Raw genomic sequence first — 13,936 nt, forward strand, 5'->3', positions numbered from 1 at the left:
TTCTAATGAGTGATTAAAGGGAAAGATGGAAGGTTAGCGGTCAGCATGGAGGGGCGGAGAACCAGGTGACCTTCCCGTGGGACGCCCAGCAGGCCATCGCCCCCTAGTGGTCGGCAGGCCGAGTCCCCTGTAGGTGGAGGCAGGGGGACAGCGGGTGTCCTTTCCAGGGGCTTCGATGTTTGCTCGCCAGCAGGCCCACCCCGGTGACTTACAGTCCAAGCTCTCTCTGTTTCGTTTGTGAGTCCTTCAAGGTCGCTCCTTGCCTTGTAACTGCAACAGATCGGCAGTGGACTGGGCCCTGGCTCTGATGCGCTGTGTGTGAGGTCAGGTCTGTGACTTGGCAGCCCAGAGAAGGGAGATGCAGGCAGTCGCCCAGTGCCCATGTTGACTTGGGAGTGAGCTGGTTCCGAAGGGCAGCAACTCTGCTGGGCGTGTCAGGGTTTATGTTTGGGGTGTTGTCATTGGTTTTGTTCCTTTGCTTTGAGTTATGCCCATAGGTACCTGGAAGTAGACTCAGAATGGCAGTGTGGGGTTGCATTTCCCTGGACGGGCCTGTTGTCCCTAGGAAGTGGGTCTGGTTGAGTCCGGAGCACCTGCTAGGCACGGGGGTTCAGCACCTGGCTGCCTTGTTTAACCGAGATTTCTGACTTTTTCCTTCTCCGCCTGCAGGGTTGGCCGGCGGCCGGTGCTCCTGTTTTCCATCATCTTCATTCTGATTTTTGGACTGACTGTGGCACTGTCAGTGAACGTGACCATGTTCAGCACACTCAGGTTCTTTGAAGGATTTTGCCTGGCTGGAATAATTCTCACCTTGTATGCATTACGTAAGTAGGAACCTGCATAACTTGGAAAAAAACCAGTGCCTCGGAGGTTCTGGGGAAGAAGCTGTGCGTTCTGATTGTCTGGGGTGGAGATGCTTCAGCATTTGGAAGCACGGATTTTCAGGCCGTGACCGTTGGGGAAATGAGACAAAGCCGTGCGTTGTTCAGTCAATCCTGATCTCTGGCTTAGGCTCAGTGCACACCACCCAGGAGCTTGGAGAAGTGGCCAGCAGCACATGGCTGTGACAGAATAGCTTTTGCTTTCCTCTGGAGTTTTCTGCGTTGCTATTCTGTGTGCTTCCAAGTCCAGTGCACGCCTGGGGGCCCCTGGAGCTGGTTCCAGGAGAGTATACCGAATGCCCGGGGCGTGAGATCCGGCCTTAGCATTGTCACTGCTGCAGAGTTTTTCTTCTTTGTTCCCTCAAAGGCCACAAGGGTACAAATTTCCCCCAGTTTCTGAGACCTTAGGTGGTCAGGGGTTGAACCGTCAGCGCCGGTATTGGCAGAGCACGTGGGAACTCGGGGGCATTTGCTGTTAGGATGAGGAACTTTTCCCTCCACTGGTCAGTTATGTCTGTTGGCTGTGCTAGCCCAGCTGTCAGCGGTGGCAAAGTCTCACTCATTCGCCGTGGGTGTGTTCTAGAAGACAAACACGTGCCCATCAGCTTTTTGACTAATCGTATGCTTTTGAATCATTTTGTGCGAAGATCTGTTGGAAATACCGTGAGATAATTTACAGTGCTTTTTGTCTTTTGCTCTCCCTTTGACGCACGGGCAGGAGTCAGGTATACACCAGGTAGCGATTCCCAGTGTGATACAGTGAGGATGGTTCTGATTCTCAGAACTACGTGCGCCCACGTCTTTCAGATAAGCTGAGTTTTCGCTTCCCAGGAGCAGGGCTGGAGCTCGTGTCGCCACAGGGAGGGGATGGGTCTGGGGAAGGGCTGCAGGCGTGGTCTTTCAAATCCAGGGTCGGAAGTTTTTTCGTCCTCTTCCAACGTTGAACAGAAATGTAGATTCGCAGCAGTCCGCTTCCTCTGTTTATCTGGGAACCCTTGTTGCTTGGAGAGTTCTTTAGGAGATTAGGACGATACATCCACAAGTTCTTGAAAAATGAAATCAGAAGCTAAGTTTCGTTAAATGAAATCAGAAGCTAAGTTTTGTTGGGTTCCGATGTTCTGAGACCCACGCCCACGCGGGGTTCTGTCTGATGAACGCATGGCAGGCTCTCGGCTCTTCTCCGGGGGAGACCCCACACTCTGGGCGCTGCCTTGGTCTTGGGGTGAGTCCCTCAGCCCCTGGCCAGGCCTTGGTTCTCTGATGGGGGTGGGCCCAAGAGCATGAGCTAAATTCTGACCTCGCTTCCTGGTTTCATCTCCACTTCCCTCCTCTGCCTTCTCCTTCGTCCCATTTGTCCATCTCCGTAACTTGTCTATGTGTGTGTGTTAGCAGCCTTACATCTTTTTCCTGCAGTGAATTAGCGTGTATGAACACGCTGTTGTTTCTTAGAGTGGGGACTGCAAATCTAACGTCATGATGCGTACTGCTCCAATGAAAGTGTCCAGGTACCAGCCAGTGGCCCACTACCTGAGCTAACCGTGTACCTGGGGCCACACAGTTAGAATACAGTACAAGAATGTGAGTTCACTGAACTGTTGTTTCAACAGTGAAAATTAGAGACATTTGATTGAACCAGGCTTGGCAGGAGAGAGTTAAAACCAGGAACTAAAGTCATCGTGGGCAGGTGGGGTTGGGCTGGGATCCGGGTGGGCTGGGGTGAGGGGGCCCGTCTCTCTGCACACCTGCCAGTCTCGGGAGAAGACAGGTTGGTCACAAGAAATCAAGAAAGGTGCTGTCCGTTGGCAGCACAGGGTGGCTGTGAATGTTCAAATGCGAGTCCTTGGGCAACGCCTGGGAGTCTGTTTTGCCTGAAGTATAGTCAGTCCGTGACTTTAAAGACGAGTTTAAAAAACTTGTCATCGATTTCTGGGAGTTGCGTCTTTAATGGCCCCAACGCTGGCTCCCTGACCACCCCAGAGGGTTCCCTCTCTCTCAGTGCGTCTGTCCGTTCTCAGAACAGACCTGGAAGTCATTCTTTTTTAGTCTTGCAGGTGCTTGGCAACATGCGTAGGCAAAGTAATGATTTTGGCAGTTTTAGTGTCTTGTGCGGCTGGCCACGCGGGTGGACTCTCGGTTTTGAGAAATGCTGCTGACTTGGGAAAGTTTTCTGCTTTACTTGCAAGGCTGAGTAAGGAGTTTGGATTTTTTTTTTCCTAAGGTGCATTTTGGGTAAATATTCTCTACCCTTTCGACTTTGGTTTCCTTCAAGTTGCCGGAGGGAGAATGGTTGTGTAATGAGGACATAAAATAGAGATTATTGGCATTGTCCCAAGCAGTCTTTATGCAGAAGCAGAGTGTGCACTGCCAAGAGCGAGAGAATGGCCCAGGCTGGGTGAACGGTGGGCAGGGCTCCCGCGCGGCTCCTGCCTGCCCGCCCCGGAGGCCACCGTGAGAAGCCGACATAACTAAGTACACTTGGGTGTGCTCGATGCCTTCGTTCTGTTTATGGACACGTGTGCAGGAGGGCACGCGACTTAGCCAGACAAGAGGCGCAGACCGAGGGAAGCAGCAGCAGCTCCCAAGTCACTATTTGTTTATGAAAATAAAGTCCGAACAAAAACTAAAGCTGTCGTCACATCTCAATCCAGACAGATATGTTTTCTTGCATTATAAACACTTTTCCAGCTAGGATTCATAATATCCCATATCAGGTAAGCCAGCATTATTTAAGATGTATTTTGTGGGGCCGGCATTGTGGCCAGGTTAAGTCTCCTGGGACACTGGCATTCCCCCAGAGTTCTGTTACGAGTCCTGGCTGCTCTGCTTCTGATCCAGCTCCCTGCCGATGCACCTGGGAAAGCAGCAGAAGGTGGTCTACACCGGTGTGGGAGAGCTGGATGCAGTTCCAGGCTACTGGTTTTGGCCTGGCCCAGCCTTGGCTGTTGTAACCATCTGGGAAGTGAACCAGCAGGTGGAAGATCTCTCTGTGTCTGGCTCTGCCTCTCTGCCTTTCAAATAAATAAAATAAATCTTTAAAACTTAAAAAAGTTAAATTTTCTTCAAAAGAAGCTGATGACAGATGCTTTTTCCATTAATTTGATGTTGGATGTAGGAAGTCTTGGGGGAGAGAAGTCTATCTAACATAAACATTGTTTTTGGTGTCTCTCCTCATTTTGTTTCCACTGTCTAACAGCCTCTCCCTGCCCCCACTTTCCCAATTTGAAATATTGTCTGATACCTTTTGCTGGCAGATAGATCCTACCTTAGAGTAGGCAAATGAGCATCACCTTTTAAAAAGAATTTTTTTTTTTGCCTAACAGAAGAGAACCATTGTCTTGAAAAATTCTCTCAAAGATGTTCTCACAATCATAAGCCTCCTTAAACCCAGGCAGCCTAAATAATTGGATGAATTTTACACCTAGTCAAGGAGTGACCCAAACTTCCACAGGTGACTAAGTCGCTGATTACTTTGCACAGTCAGAAGCCGCGTCCCCATGTACCTGACAGACTCCAGCATCTTGCACTGGCTCTGGGCACAGTACTGCCCACTCGCTCGCTCGCTCACACGAAGCTAATGGGTTGGCCTCTCCCTGAAGCGGCTGAGTCATTTCTCGTGTGCTGGTGTAGAATGACTTTGTCTTACTCTCTCCGAGTGTTTTATCCTTGGGGAGTCTTCTGGGAGTAGCATTCCTTGGAGCGTATTTCAACCAACAGGCTTATTCGGCATCAACACTGTGCTGTGTTTGACCACGTGACCCCCCCATAGTGAGTCATCCGGAGGAGACTGACGGCTGTGGTGGTTGTCCCTTGAGGGGCGTGGCTTCAGCTGCCTCCTCTTTGTTGTCTTCTGAGGGCCAAGTGCTTGCCTTTTGGATGAGGGGACATTTTCACTTGGATGTGCTTGGGGGACCTCTTTATCTCCAGCTTCTTCCCAGCTTCTGATATGAGTTGTCCATCGGGGAGCCGCAGTTCACCACTGAGGACTAGCTTTTTCTCCAGGTTTTACCGGTCCTTCAAATAAAAATTATTCAAATCTTTTTCTTCATCTCTACGCATGTTGAACCAAAACTTGGACATTTTATCTAGATGTTTCTATTTAAAAAATGTAAATGTCTGTATATGTGGAGGCCATGTGAGGATAGGAGATGCACCTGCATGTTAAAAATGGAAATCCAAGGGTGGAGAAGGAAGTGGCAGGTGGCATCACAGGGCCCATATGCCCAGTCTTCTGTCCGTATCTTCTAAGGCAAGACACTAGGCACACGTTGCCTAAATGCATAATAGACAGGCTTCAGATTGTATATTTCTTTGGGTGTTTTAAATGTAGTAAAGATAGGCCTGTCTCAAAATTGGAGTGAAAGGACGGCAAATAGAGAGAACTGGGCATTTTAAAGTTAGAATGTCTGGATGCCTTCTCCGCACCATGGAGGGTGGTATTAAACCTGCATGTCCCATATGGACCAGATTTTTCCCAGACTGGAATTTAAGTGGTGCATGTGCACTTTATTTGCAACAAAGCTGTTCACCACAATACATGGGGCAGTGGAAAGATCTGGAAATCACGAGGTCTGATTGGAGTGTGAGCCCCACGGGGGACTGAATGAGGCTGGACAGAGTGCAGGAGCTCTGTGAGCTTCCGTCTTTCTGTCAGGTCAAGGCATGGAGTTGCAAGTGATGTCCTGTGGAACCGTGGGATCGTTCCTGGAATAGCACATGAAGGGAATGGACAGAAATCAACCACAAATGGAAAACTGCTGGATTCCATCGTGCCTTCCAATTTTAGAGTTCTGTAGCTTTTGAATTCTAAGCTCTCTGCTAGCCTCCTCCAACAGTGAAGGTTTCATGAGGCAGGGGTGGTGAGGCTGGTGGCACTGGCCCCCTGTCATGCTCCTCTCCAGTCCACGCTCACAGAAGGAGTCGCTGGACTTCCATGTGTGCTCTGTGGCTGGCTGCAGCACCACGCTTCTGCAGAGGCCGTCCAGGGGAGAGATGGGGTGGTCGGGTAGGGTTAATGGTTACGAGCGTCCCCTGTGCAGGGTTCCAGACCTTGTCCTCATGTCAACAACCAGGAGCTTGCTGGCCCCTGCTGGGAAACCCTCCTTGCTCGGTGTGTTCTCTCTGGGCTCTCAGCTCAACTCCAGGAATCCTATTGCACTCCCAGGGGTTGCCTTTTCCCACCTGGAAGGCAGGATGGAACGTAGAGCTGAAAGCTGGGCTGATGAGAAGAGCCAGTCCAGGAATGCAAGAGAGCAATGTCGGAATGACTTTGGTTTGGTTTTTCAGTCTTAAAACAGAGGAAATAAATCAGTCACCTTGGAAGCCAGAAAGGAGCACAAGGCTTCTTGGAGACACCTAGATGTGCCTGGTGGGCAGCGAGGGCGTTAGTGGTTTGCCAAGGCTCCTTGTAATGAGAAGACGTGATGGTGGCTGTTGATGGCTGACAGCACAGAGAGAAGTGTGCCCCAAAGGCTGAGGGCCATGAAACTTCTGATAGGGACTGTGTTGCTCAGTGCTCGGGCCGGATCAGCTGCATTCACTGTGTGCCAAGTGGGGTGAGTCTGGGTTTGGGTGACCCACGTGGAAACAAAAACATCTCCTTTCTTCACTCATTCACCCTGGCACACACTGGGGGACTGCCAGGTGCCAAGGAAGTAAGCATCTGATCCTCTGGTTGTGTATAAATGCTGGGCACCATCAGGTGCTGGCCGGGGGCTATGGAGAGGCAGCTCGGCCTCCCACTTTCCACACGGTGCCCTCCAAGGCACCAGGGTTTCGTAAAGGTGCAGGGCCCGGCCCTGATCGGACAGAGGCCATCAGGGAGACAGCCCTGAGCCGTGAGTTTTGTGAGGGAGGGGGAGTGGATGCCCACTCACTATTTGCAGAGGAGGAGCTTAAAGTATTCTGAGTACTACTGAATAGGGCTTGGTTAGAGCCCAATGCATTCTGGGTACTATGGGTGGTTAATGGCTTGGCTGGAGCCTAGTGCATTCTGGGTACAGTGGGTGGTTAGGGCTTGGCTGGAGCCTAGTGCATTCTGGGTACAGTGCGTGGTTAGGGCTTGGCTGGAACCTGATGCATTCTGGGTACTGTGGGTGATTAATGGCTTGGCTGGAGCCTGGTGCATTCTGGGTACTTGGGTGAGTAGGGTTGGATGGGAGTGTGGATTCTGTCCTCCGTGACCTCAGAATAGTAGCAGGCCAATGGAGAGTCTCCAGATACAAAGGGAAACCTTTAGGCGTGTGTTTGGAGGCATCGCCGAGCGCACAGAGGTGAACTGGCTGAGGAGGAGCGGAGCCCGGGGCTGGAGGCTGTTACAGTGTGTCGGTGAGGAAGCAGGAGGCCGTGGGGAAGGCGGGACTTGCAGCAGGTAGGATCCAGGGCCTAGGATGACTGGAGAGAGAGAAGCAGAGGGACCGCCAGGGGGCCTGCCGGAACCTCTAGTAGACATGCTTCTCTGCTGGATGGTGGAGCGTGGAATTCCGATTCCAAATCCTGTAGGTGGCGAAGCCGCCGGCCACACCCTGGCTCTGGCAGTTCGGCAGGGGAAGACAATGATTTCTGAGTCGGACGCAGTCCGGGTACCTGAGGGAACGGCTGCAGCTGGGGCTCTGCTGTCCACAAGTTCAGGAGCAAGGTCTGTGTGTCCTCTGTGTCAAGGCAGCAGCTCAGGGCTGTTAGCATCGCTCAGGTCGCCCAGGGACCAGGAAGCGTGAGAAAAAACAGGGTGGAGGTGGAAGAACCAGTCGAGGGCGATGGCAAGGAATGCCGAGCGCTCATTGAGAATGTGGGGCAGGCCGGCGAGACGGGGGCTGAGGGAGGGCCCGCGGCAGTGTCTGGTGGCGTGGGGCGGGGAGGAGTGTCCTCCGTGCACCAGCAGTTGCCCACACGCTCACAGGTGACTGTGGCAAGAGCAGGTGTAACTCAGTTCAGTGATTCATGTAATAGCAGCTACCTCAAGCCTGGCCTTTTTTTTTTTTTTTTTTTACAGGCAGAGTGGACAGTGAGAGAGAGAGAGACAGAGAGAAAGGTCTTCCTTTGCCGTTGGTTCACCCTCCAATGGCCGCCATGGCCGGCGCGCTGCGGCCGGCGCACCGCGCTGATCTGATGGCAGGAGCCAGGTGCTTCCTCCTGGTCTCCCATGGGGTGCAGGGCCCAAGCACTTGGGCCATCCTCCACTGCACTCCCGGGCCACAGCAGACAGCTGGCCTGGAAGAGGGGGCAACCGGGACAGAATCCGGTACCCCGACCGGGACTAGAACCCGGTGTGCCGGCGCCGCAAGGCGAAGGATTAGCCTACTGAGCCGCGGCGCCGGCCAACCTTTTTTTTTTTTTTTTTTTTAAGATTTATTTATTTATTTGAAAGTCAGAGTTACACAGAGAAAGAAGAAGCAGAGAAAGAGCGAGCGAGCAAGAGAGAGAGCAAGCAAGAGAGAGGTCTTCTATCCACTGGTTCACTCCCCAGTTGGCTGCAATGGCCAGAGCTGCGCTGATCCAGAGCCAGGAGCTTCTTCCGGGTCTTCCATGTGGGTGCAGGAGCCCTGAGGGCTTGGGGCCATCTTCTACTGCTTTCTCAGGCCATAGCAGAGAGCTGGATCAAAGTGGAGCAGCCAGGACTCAAACCGGCGCCAATATGGGATGCCAGCACTGCAGGCAGCGGCTTTACCCACTATGCCACAGCGCCAGCCCCAAGCCTGGCTTTTAATTCATGGATGCCCCAGAGGCAGTACTGTCTTATTCCAACAGCAAGTGTTTTAGAAAGAAAAGTTACATATTTCATGGTGGCAAAAATATGAGTAGTATAAAATCCATCATTTCAACCATGTTTAAGTGTACACAACTTAGTGATATTAAGCACATTCACATTTTTGTGCAACAAAATAATTTGAGAGTGGGAGATGTTCATTATTATTGGAGAGAAGAACCTGGGGAGGCAAGTGGACGATGTCTGTTTTTCCTTAAGTCACCAGAAACCATGGCTGTCCGTGCTTCAGTCCCTGGGATTTCACACACACAACCCAGCCGAGTTAGAGAGGTTGTCTGTGCTGAAAGGCGGCGGGGGAAGATCTCCCCACCCTTGCTGGTGCACACGTGTGCGAGTCGCATGCACCCCCTGCCAGTCCTGGCCCAGGAACACGTTGCATGTCAGGCCAGGCGCCTGCCACCCACCAGCCATGATCCTGGACGTGGCACTTCACTGCTGCAGGTCCAGGTCACCAGCTCCTTCCTCTTCGGCCAGGGCCTTCTCAAGTGAGGCACCGTGTGGGCGCCCGGCAGGCTGGGCCTCTCTCCCAAGGAGGACTGTTCACCCTGGGTTGGCTGCTGGCTTCGGGTCTCGTGGGTGAATGAATACCTGCGGTGGAGTTGGGGCGAGGGCAGGAATCTGCTGCATAATTGTTTTTCCAGTGGCCGGGTTAATAAATGACTTCTCCAGCATCTCTCCGGAGCTCCATACAGTGCGTTTTAGTTTTTGTCTTTTCATTGTGTTTACTTGAGAGGTGAAAGAGAAAAAGACAGACAGACAGACATCTCTCAGGTGCTGGTTCACTCCCCTAAGTGCTGACAACAGCTGGGGCTGCACCAAGCTGAAGCCGGGAGCCAGGAACTCAATCCAGGTCTCCCACGTGGGGCAGAGACCCAAATACTTGAGCCACCCCTGCTGCTCCCAGGGTGCTCCTTAGCAGGAAGCAGAGCCGGGGCCAACAGTGGCGGTGTAACCGCTGTACCACGTGCCCAGCCCCGTATTGTGCGTTTTAAAAGTCATAACCACTTCGGGGCTGGGAGAAGATAATAAGCTCTAGAAAAAGAAACCATGGACAGACCCTCCCTGCCGAACTTAGCTCGTCTATCGAACCACCTGGGTGTCCGTCACTCACAGAGCGCTCCGTTAATTGCTGAGAAAGGACAGTGTCAGCATTGAACAGGATTTGAATTCACGCACACATTTAAACCCCAGTGTCCCATGTTAGTGGTTGGGGGCCCAAGGGTGGAGACGTCTGGTAGGCGGGCCTGGCCCATGGAGAGGCGTGCTCACGTGAGCCCAGCATGCCGCCTGTGTCTGTCCCTCCCAGCTCCCCACGTGGCTGTCCGCCATCGCCAGCCTCCTGACGAATGCAGCCGCCTTTAGTGCACCTCTGAACTGTGACCCAGGGCGACCTTTTCCTTCCCAAGGGCTGCTGTCTGCTATTTTAAAGTGACAGCCGGCGAGACAGGCACCAGGGAGATGGAATCCTGGTGGCCGTTGTCAACATCATCATACACACGAGGGTGCTTCAGAAGCCTTACGGAGAAGTGGAATTTAAAGATGAGCTTATTTTGGTACAAAAAAAAATTTTGAAATCCGTGCAGTTTTTTCGTGGTACACATTGTCCATGAGTGTTTTAAAGACCCCTCTTATCTGAGTAAATGCTCTCCCTGTCCTTCTGTGTCATAAAAATGCCTATATACATTTTCTCTACATTTTTAAAAAGGTTTATTTATTTGTTTGAGAGAGTCATGGAGGGACTTGGGAAGAGACAGAGTGAGAGAAAAAAATCCAACTGTTCTTTCACTCCCCAGGTGGCCACAACAGCCAGGGTTGGGCCAGGCCAAAGCCAGGAGCAAGGAGCCCCCCAGGGTCTCCCACGTGAGTGCAGGGCCCCACACACTTGGGTCATCCTCTGCTGCTTTCCCAGGCACAATAGTGGGAGCTGGATCAGAAGCGGAGCAGCCGGGACTTGAACCGGTGCCCATAAGAGATACCGGTGCTGCAAACAGTAGCTTCACCTGCTGCTCCACGCGCTGGCCCCTTCTGTGCACTTTTAAGTGTGAGCTCACAGACTCGCCCATTACCTCTGTGGCAGCGGCTGGCCTGCTCCCGTTGGCCGTCATGTCTGCCATAGAGTGGCGACAGCAGTTCCCACGTGTGACGTGGCCGGTGTGAGAATGTGCACGCCCTGGGTGGCCGAGGGACACGACCTTGACTCAGACCAAGTTCCTCTGCCGCTGTGTTTTCCAAAGGACTCCTCTGGGGGGTGCAGAGCTGCTCAGTACCCCTCTGCCAGTCCTGGTCCCAGAACACTAAGCCTAGCACCTCTATGGGGTGGCGTGAGGGGTGGTGCCTGGCTTTGGGTGTGTGTGTGACTTGGCTGCCCCCTCTGCATGAGCCCCCGAGTCACATCCAGGCCTGCAGGAGCCACAGGTGCTGGGCCCACACAGGGATGTCCGTCACGCTCCTTCCTGGGCTGTGAGCTCCCAGCTCAGGGTCATCCCAGCTTCCCAGCAGGTGCGCAGGGTCCTCCCTCTGTGGTATCTGCAGCTCCTGCCGCCTGGGGTTCTGGAAGCCAGGCCTTTCTGGTGGTTGTCTAGGATGAAGTAGGACTCTCCAGGTGCTCCTCAGACTCTGCCCTCTACCCTCATAGAAGGCGACCTCGAGGGCTCTGGGGCAAGGGGGGAGGGCTGCAGCTGGGGCGTGGCGCTCCCAGGGATGCCATCCCAGGTGACGAGGCCAGCCAGAGCCCTAGGGGAGGACAGCTCAGAGGCGCTGACCCTGGTGCCTGGAGTAGTTGGGGTTCTCTGGTTGAGCTTGGGCTGCCCCCTCCCCACACCCCTCCTCCTGGGGGTCTCTGCTGGTTCTGGTGGAAAAGAGGTGCCCTGTGTCCAGCCAGGTCAGCTCTGCCTGCTCAGGTCTGGAAGGTGAATGGTCCTGCGTGCCTTCTAACTGTGCCTTTTGAAAGTGTGCCTTGGCTGATGTTTGCTTTGTGTCGCTTCTGGGGAAGGGCCCAGGCTTTCTCCAAGCCAGAGTTGGGCAGGGTGGGGGCAGGGGGCATTGCGGTCTCTGCCACAACGCCCATTCCCCACCCTCACCCGCTTTACCTAACAGAAACATGGCTAAACTTGGGCATGACTCAGGGTTTCTCAGTTTCTTTCCTGATGTCAGTTTAATTTGTCAAAGTGGCACGGCTGTCCAAGGGTGTGAGGGCCTGGCCCTCACGCAACAGGTGCTACAGGGTAGCGAGAACATAGCGGGTGGGGAGGCATTGGTCTTACCTGCTTTGGGAGAAGGAACCTGCTGTATGCAGGTGGAGGCAACTAGCTGCCCTTGCCATGCCGGGAGTGCTTGCTGGGATGCCTGCAATCTCCCTCCTTGGTCCTTTGCTCATTGTTCAAGCGGCTGAGGTGCTCCAAGCATGATTTTGTCTGGTGTCTTGCCAATCCCTTGCTTACGTCTTTGAGAGAGAATCGGACGTGCCCTGATGTGCGAGAGCTGGACCGCACCGGATGAGCCTTGGTGGAGACCTCTCTGTGCGTGCACGGCTGTGTGTGTGCGACTGTACAGGGCGGGGCACCGTGCAGCTCTTCAGATGTTAAGGAGTAAAAGGGATGAGGCGAGAATATCACGGGGTAGTGGTTTGACAGCAGTAAGCTCCTTTTGGAGCGTTTTCTCTGCTAAGTCACAAACGTCCGTAGGTGGATATGTTTACATTTCATGCCAAAGTAGATCTCACAGGTAGCCACATTTTGTAGGTAAGGAAAACTGCATCTCTGGACCTTGTCTGATTTTCTGGTGATGCCCTGAAGGAGCTAACATTGGGACCTGACTGCTGCACCGTGAGCTCAGCCGGCACCTGCAGCGCCGGCGTCCCTTCTCCGGAGCTGAGTCCAGCCAAGCTCCCTGCTAAGGTGTCTGGTGGCAGAGGATGACCCAAGACCTTGGGCTGCCGCCACCCGTGTGGGAGACCCGGTTGAGCTCCAGGCACCTGGCGTCGGCCTGACCCAGCCTGGCTATCGTAGCCATTTGGGGAGTGAACCAGCAGGTGGAAGATCTGTAAATGAATCTTTAAAAGAGCTGGCAATATTACTTGTACACTGTACCTTGGCACTGCTGAGTGCTGTGTGAAAATTTCAGTCCATCCAACCAGTAATTCCTGGTGTGAGCACTCTTATTATGCCCATTTTACAAATGGAAAACCTGAGGTTGAAGGAAGGCGACTTGCCCAGGTTCCCATGCACAGAGGGCAGGAGCCAGGTCTCGCGCCCAGGGCCGCGTGGCTCCAGTGCCCACGTTGCACCAGCTGTGCTGTTCCTGACAACTTTTTTCTCTGGCTCAAATGGGCGGTTACGATATTACTGAAATGTGTATAAAGGTCTTCTAAGGAATTTGCCTTCGTCCTCATGGCTTCTAAATAGCTATGAAAGCAAAGTATTAACAACATGTGATTTCAAAACCGGTGCAGTTCAGATGCGTGACTTGGACCCCACGGGCCGTGGTCTTTCCTGACACAGAATCGCCCTGCTGGATACCACCGCAGAGAGCTGGGTTCAGGTCCATCTCTGCATTCGGTCTCTTACGATGTTTTGGCTTGAGCAACAGAAGCGTGCGTGATGCCTTTCCACATGATTCTACTGTGCGGGCTGGCGTCAGTGGACACACGAGCTTCATACGTGTCGGCGTGTCGCTGCTCACCCAGCAAGCCTCAGTCTACACAGGGACGCCACTGGACAGTTCTGCCAACTTGTATCTGTCTCCTGTAGCTGGTGTTAGATTCGTGGTATTATTAAGGTTGAATCAAATAGGCATGGGATCGCTCCATGGCTGTCACTGAGGCTGGACACGGTCCGTGCTGCCTGGTACTCCCGCTAATGGAGTTGACCCGTATGTGGCCAGGTGCAGTGTGGGTGGTGCACAGCAGGACGCCTGGGCTCAGTGGCCCTGCTGTCAGGGCTCACCCTTCCTGCTGCTTCTCCCACCTCTGTTAAAGCACATGTGTGCAGCCAGTCACCATGCCGTTGGCCCTTGCTGAGAGCGAATCTCATGTCCTTGCTGGGCAGTGGGCGGCTCATCCCGACCTTCTAGAACATGCTTATGTGACTGTGGGCTGACACGAGAGGATAGGATCTAAGAACTGCCCAGGACACACCCACGGAGGGCCACGATCTTCCCAGCCCACTTCAGGGTCCAGCGTCCGGCCATTCATCCCCACCGCTCTGGTCTACTCTCTCTGTCCACATTCCTGCTCCGTTGGCTCCTGCTTTTCATCACTGGGTTGATGTCTTGGCTTAGACCTGGTCCCCTGTCT

The 13,936-nt window shown here is 53.4% G+C and overlaps 1 protein-coding gene across 8 annotated transcripts in view; it reads left to right on the top strand.

Annotated features, from left to right (window-relative positions):
• The window catches only part of SLC22A23 (solute carrier family 22 member 23), a 173,445-nt gene that overhangs the window by 44,452 nt on the left and 115,057 nt on the right, over nt 1-13,936 (top strand). For all 8 annotated transcript variants that reach the window (XR_016234360.1, XM_002720952.6, XM_089333455.1 and 5 more), the window contains exon 3: nt 670-824. Coding sequence is in view for 7 of the 8 variants with exons in the window: in XM_002720952.6 (XP_002720998.3) it covers nt 670-824 (155 nt within the window). In the remaining variant the exon portion in view is untranslated. The remainder of the gene's footprint in view (nt 1-669; nt 825-13,936) is intronic.

This window comes from Oryctolagus cuniculus, chromosome 5 (assembly GCF_051225735.1).
Source record: "Oryctolagus cuniculus isolate XC-2025 breed Fujian yellow rabbit chromosome 5, ASM5122573v1, whole genome shotgun sequence".
Taxonomy (NCBI): Eukaryota; Metazoa; Chordata; class Mammalia; order Lagomorpha; family Leporidae; genus Oryctolagus; species Oryctolagus cuniculus.